Source organism: Tupaia chinensis, unplaced genomic scaffold (assembly GCF_000334495.1).
Source record: "Tupaia chinensis unplaced genomic scaffold, TupChi_1.0 Scaffold138115_2, whole genome shotgun sequence".
NCBI lineage: Eukaryota > Metazoa > Chordata > Mammalia > Scandentia > Tupaiidae > Tupaia > Tupaia belangeri.
In genome coordinates, this window is record NW_006198015.1 from 200,487 (window position 1) to 207,121 (window position 6,635).

At 46.5% G+C, this 6,635-nt stretch overlaps 1 protein-coding gene across 2 annotated transcripts in view; it reads right to left on the minus strand.

Annotated features, from left to right (window-relative positions):
- PXYLP1 (2-phosphoxylose phosphatase 1) overlaps window positions 1-6,635 on the minus strand; it is an 83,362-nt gene that overhangs the window by 36,229 nt on the left and 40,498 nt on the right. For both annotated transcript variants that reach the window (XM_006161081.1, XM_006161082.3), the window contains exon 2: window positions 4,714-4,845. In XM_006161081.1, coding sequence (XP_006161143.1) covers window positions 4,714-4,792 — 79 coding nt within the window. In that variant the 5' untranslated portion in view covers window positions 4,793-4,845. The remainder of the gene's footprint in view (window positions 1-4,713; window positions 4,846-6,635) is intronic.

Here is a 6,635-nt window from a genome sequence, read left to right on the forward strand (position 1 = left end):
AAGCTCTCACTCCAGGCCCTAGCACAGTGGAAACTCAAGGAACAATTGCATAATCCTGACAATGAATTAACAAAGAAACATAAAATCCATAAACCCCTGGAGATTAAAAGGACTTTTGGGCTCAGTGATCGGCCTACGAGTCTACTCTTCAGTAAAGACCCTTCCAGAGGTTGCGGTCCCAGTGACAGAGAACACCTCCCGCTTCCACTCTGCTGCACGGACTTAGAAGTTCCTTAGTACTCTTAACAAATGTATCTCCATGTTCACCCGGGCTGCACAGAACAGGTCCAACTCGTCTTGCAGAGTCCCTCGGATACTGACAACAACCCTGACTTCTACTTCTGAAGGCTAAGCTTCCTCCCATTACTTGGGGATCTTAATCTCCATAGCACCTTTGACATTTCTCTGTGAACCAGTTCTGCAGCCAGGGCCCTGTCCAAGGGGCTGAACCTCAGATATGGGTGCGTGTGCTGAGCAGAGGTTAACCCCAATCATGGCCAATGTACTCTGATTACAAACAAATAAATGTATGATACATTGGGTCGTCGAAAAAGTTGCATTTCTGCAAAAAAAGAAAAAAAAAAAAAACAGGAAAATATGTCATGACTATTCCGATGACCCAGTATTTCCAAAGCTCCCTCCTGTCGAATGTCTGAAGTCCCAAGTGCTTTGGCAGGCTTTGGGGACACTAGAAGCTCTGGTTTCTGGGGCGGGTGCATTATGGTGGGCCTTGTACTGGTTAGGTTAAAAGATTAATGTTGGCTATGCTTCTAGGAGCCAAGGGTTTTTCCATCAGGTCTTCCTCCTCACACCAACCTTGCAAAGCAGCAACAATTAATTCTATTTTACAGAAAAAGAAACAGAAGCTTCTAGGAGCCAAGGGTTTTTCCATAAAGTCTCCCTTGTCACACCAACCTTGCAAAGTTGCCACAACGAATTCTATTTTACAGAAAAAGAAACAGGAGCTTCCAGGAGCCAAGGGTTTCCCCCAAATTCCCTGCTCTCATGCCCACCCTGCAAATAAGAAATAATTAACTGTTTCGCAGAGAAGAAACAGTGCCTGGCTGAGCACTGGGGAAGCTGACATTCAAATGCAAGACTACGACTCCAGTCTGTGAGCGCCCGCCATGCGCCATTTTGGGATGCTGGTTGGAACGTGGCGAAATGAGCACAAAATAAGCATTAAGAAATCGCTGGATGAGATCAACAACCTGGATTACTACAAGTGAGCAGGGAAGGCAGAAACAGAACTAACGACTCACAAGCCCTCACATCCCTACAGTCTTTCCCTGTTGTATTAAAGGAGTCCTTCAATTCGAGACGTTATTTTCCACTTGCATGTATTTGAACTGAAGTGATTGAAAAGTTGTCGCCTTGTTTGTTCCTTCCTACAATTTAATATCAGCAATTTCAAAATATCCCAAATCCCGAACTCAAAAAACATCAAGAACTTCAATGTACAAATGAACGATTTCAATTTGACTATTAGCACATAGTAAGCCATATGCATAAAGAGCGAACAGATTTTGAGAAACGGTGAACAATATCCTAATCTTTTTTGCATCCCGTTCCTACTATCTCCAGGCCACAGTGTAGAAAAACGTCAACCACACATAAATACTTAATAAGTACATGTGGGTATGCACTTTCTATACCCAGAAGCAGAAATGCTTACATAACCTGGTCGTTCAAAAATGTAACTTGGGTCTTAACTTTTTCACCTTCAACACATCAGAAAAAGAAAACTAAAATCAAGACAAAAATAAAACACATAATCATTTCAGAAACTAAAACTGTACTGTTTACTTAAAACATGAGAAACCCAAGTTATATTTGATTACCCCAATTACTTAAAATAATTACACGTACTAATTTGCTATTCAAAAAGTAGTGGCAGCGATGAAGTTTATGTATTTTAGAGTAAGGATGGAAACAGAAGTGTTATTTAAGCATAAACTCTGCATTATGAATTAGTGCAGTTTCTTATCCCTCAATAGTAAGCAACCAATAAAGCAATGAAATAAATGAAGCAAGTAAACTCCATTTCTACAGAAACGTGGAGATTCCAAAGTAACACTTTACCTAGCAGGAGCAGAGCGGTCAGAATGTCCATACCCAAATAGCTTTCGAAACAGCAACGCATCCAAGGATAAAGAGCTCGGATCCAGCCAGGCTCATTTACTCTGCAAAATTTTCCTTTAAAAAGTATGGCTGAAAATTGGCTCTCTTAAAACAGAAGGTACTTTCAGAAGAGTTATATAAGCAAAACACACAGGCCAATTCAGTGACGTGGAAACCAGCTCATGCCAGAGAAACGCAGCAAACACAAGTAGCCCACACGCAGGGCTCAGAACATGTCAGCTCCTTGGAGTAGGAATCAGGGTGGGTGATAACGTCTCACCTCTCCAGCCAAAGGTGGAACATTTTAATGAAAAGTTTCAAACAAACTGCAGAGTCCTACTATGCGTTTGGGGAAGGAGTCTCATTTTACAGTTCACTCACTGGCTGGTGTATCTTTTTGTTGTTGTTGTTGTTTTTTAAGTATTATTTATTTGTTTGTTTTAATTTGACCAGAGAGGAATTGGGCAGGGTGGGGAGTGGGGGAGTGGGGGAGGGAGGGAAGCAAGCTGCCAGGTCTGGGATTTGAACCACGTCAGCCATGTGGGAGTCCAGTGCCCTTAACCACCACGCCACCTGCTGGTCCCACCAGTAGGTGTATCTTTAAACTTCTTCTGCCTTCCTTCCCTTGACCTCTTTCCCAATTCTGGAAGGTAAAACGAGTATTTTCCGTTATCTGCATCATTCCGTTATCTGCGTCACAATCAGAGGAGCATCGGGGAAACCTGCTGAAGCCCACCTCTCTCCAAGCCACCCCTTCCTTCTGCCAAGTCCTTGCCATGTCCCTCTGCACACTCGTGGAGCCACCAAAAAATCACACTGCGGCAGAAATGCCACCTCCTCACAGAGCTGTCCTGGGTAGTGATGGGTGCCAACCGCTTGTCTCTCACCCATCAGGGTAAGGTGGTGATGCAGAGAGAAGACAAGTGACAGCAAAGTCACAACTCCCAGCACGACACAGAGCTTCCCTCAGCCTTGAGTACACAGCCCCAGAGAGAGAGAGAATTGGGGTCAGCCTGCGTCTCAGAGCAGACATAGATTCATTCATGTGATGAACACTTACAAAATACCTACTATGTGCTGGGTGGTGCTGGTGCCTGGCATGTTAGAGAGAAACAGGGTGCAGTTCCAGCTCTCAAAGAGCAGACAGTCTTACAGGAAGACAGGACATGAGGACCGGACATGATGATATGGCATGATGAGTGCAAGGAGGGGAACGGGCTCGGGCAACCCCATGTGCATCAAAGAAGCACCAAACCCTTGTGGCTCTGGAAGGTCCCTGGAGGAGAAGAGGTGAGGGCTGGAGGAGAAAGGATGGGAGGGAGGTGAAGAGGAGAGCACTCCATGCAGGGTGCAGCAGGTTCTGGGCACAGAGCAGAGGCTGGCACTTGCAGAGAAGGCCAACCTAAGCAGGTCCACAGGAGAGTGAAAGGCCTCCCCGAAGACCAGAGTCCATGCCCGAAAGGCTGCATTCAAGGAAGTACCAGGGCAGGGTTTGTCTGAGGCTGGCCGTTCCTGGGGAGCTGCAGTGTGCAGAGATGGGGGGTACAGTCGAAGCATTGGATGATGAGGTCTGCAGACTGGCTTCATCAGGGCACTCTTGCCTCACACATGGGGGCTCCCATGCATAGCCCCTAATCCAGGGGGCGAGTTTGATACCAGAGACCTGCTCCCCCACCCTGTCCCCATCAATCCAGTCCCACAGCGGACTGAACATAAATGGACAGCCAGCCCTCAAGGACCTAACCAAGGGCCAAACAGCTCTGTGCGTGTGGCTTGGTGCCGGAAGTGAAACTAGGCCACTCGGTGTCTCCACCTTGGGAACTGAACTAGGAATCTGGGAATGACCAAGCAGGCAGTTTAGGAATCTGTGTGAAAGTCAAAACCGTGTCTCAAGAACGAGGAGAACTCTTGTTCCGCACGGCCCAATGGCACAGCCAGAACGCTGCTAGGGGTCTAGGATTCCTGCTTGCAATCATCCACCATGAGCCCCCAAAACAAAAGGCCTATGGGCCAGCAGGCGGTGTGGTCCTTAGGCACTGGACCCCGTGTGCTGACTGCATGTTCTAATCCCAGATTCAGAAGCTTGCAAAGCACGCCAAGCACATGTATGTGTGTGCCCAAAGTCCCAAGAGGAGAAATGGAGGAGAAGGGATTGTGGCCTGGCCATCCCCATGGGGGAAGCCTTACCACTTTCCTCTCTCGGTCTCTCTGTTTCTCTCCTCCAGTGAAAGCAAGCACCCTCTAGCAATTTAAATGTTGACAGAGGTTATGTGCATTCTCCAGAGAGAAAGGGAGAGAGAGAAGGCATCCCTTCTGGGCCATGGTCAGGCAGCATTCCTTTCTCCACCTCGCCCTCCTCTGGAAATTTTGGTCACACATTGCACACATGCCTGGCTTGTTTCTCAAGCTACCAGGTCTGGGATTTGAGCCATGCAGTAGGCCATGTGGGATCTGACTCCTTTCACCTCCTGGCCCTAGATCCAGTTGTTTTAATCTTCATTGATCATGTAAAAAAAACAGGCTAGTGACTTCAGGCCCTCTCCTCCAGAACGGAACCCCTGCCCGTCAGGACCCACGCCCAGCTCTACTCACAGAACTGCAGGCTGAGGCTCACGAAGGCCAGCAGCGCAGCCAGGGCCAGCAGCAGCAAGAAGCGATTGCGGAAAAGCATTATTCCTCGCTCTATTTCCTCGTCATGGTTTCACCTCGACTCAGGGACATGTTCTGTGAATAAAGCAGAAGCAATAAACAATGGTTCAGAAGTGGAAATCCAAGTTTGTCGACTGAACATAATCGAATGAGCTCAGTCCCCTGCAGGAAAGGGTGAATCCCCAGCTGGAGAACAACAGCTTGCTCCATGACAAGCCTTTGCCCTCAGAGAGGCCCAAGTGAGAATGCTCCCTTCAAGCTGCTAAAAGGAAGCCAGTTATGAATGCATCCTTTATTGGACATCAACAGGGAGCGAGGGAATGCGGCATTGTATTTTAGAGACGTGACCTTTGCAACAGAAAAAAATGCATGGCTGTTTATTGAACCCTTACAAGGTGCCAGATGATGAAGTCTTCACATGGACCAGTTGAACTCAACCTGTACGACCTCCAATCTTTAAGTCCCCCACCTTTTTAAAGCAGTTTGACTTAGAGCGGCATTGCTGGACACCAGGCTGCCTGTGGCTGCAGTCCCCAACAGCCAGGACCCGTGGCTCACGCGCCCCCGCCCAACTTGCCTCTGAACTTTAGGCTCATGTCTTGGGACTTTAGGATCGTGTCTTGGGACCATAGGATGAACTTGCACCTCTCCCCACCCCATCCGGAGACCAGTTCAAGCTAGCGGCATTGCCAGACACCAGGCTGCCTGTGGCTGCAGGCCCTAGTGGCCAGGACCTGTGGTTATTCCCCACCCACTTGCCTCTAGACTCTTAGAACTGTGGTGTATTGAATAGCATGTGATCGTTTTTGCCCCGAGGAGAAGCTCATTAGCTTAGTTGGAGGCTCACCAGTCTTTAGAAACAGGGAGGACTTTGGGTCACCCAGGACCAGTGACAACAGTGCAGGGTACTGGTGAGCAACAGGAAAGCAGACCAGAAGAGAGATTGCCAATTTTCTACTCCTGCACACTTTCAAACACTCAGAGGTACCTTGAACAAATTAGGGAGGAATATATAGATGACCAGGTGACTAGGAACAATCGCAGAGGCACAAGAAATATGAGCAACCAACAAAATGTCTCTCCTCCAAGAGAAAAAGTCAATCCCACATCACCCACAAACAACACAATGGGCGTCGTGGACATGTCAGATAAGCAATTCAGAATATCTATAGTGACCAAACTAACTGAGATGCAAGAGGAAAGAGACAATGGGCTCCAGGAGATGAAGAAGTCCTTTCATGATTTGAAAGAAGAAATAGACACCTTAAAGAATCAGATGGAACTTCCTGGGATGAAGAATGTGATACAGGAAATCAAAACCTTTCTCTAAAGTATTAAAAGTAGATTATTTCAGGGCCAGCAGATGGTGTTGTGGTTAAGGTGCTGGACACTCCCACACGGCCAATCATAGTTTGAGTCACAGACTCGGTGGCTTGCTTTCTCACTTTCCCTCTTGCTCTGTGTGTGTCTCTCTCTGGTCAAATTAAAATGAATGAATAAATAAAATTAAATAAATAATTCTTTTTTTTTAAAAAGAAAAAGTAGATTAGATCATGCAGAAGATCAGATCTTGACTGTAGAAGACAAAACCTCTGACCTAGAAAAAAGTATCAAGAAGATTGAGAAAACAACCAAGGAAAATGAGAATAATATACAAGGAATACTGGATACCATCAAACGCCCCTACATCTGGATAATTGGCATCCCAGAAGAGAAAGAAAATAATAAGGGCATTGATAATTTATTCCATGAAATCCTGGAAAAAAACTATCCAAACCTAGAAAGGCATTCAAATATCCAGATCCAAGAAATACATAGGACCCCAAATAGAATCAACCCAAGAAGATCCTCTCCAAGGCACATCA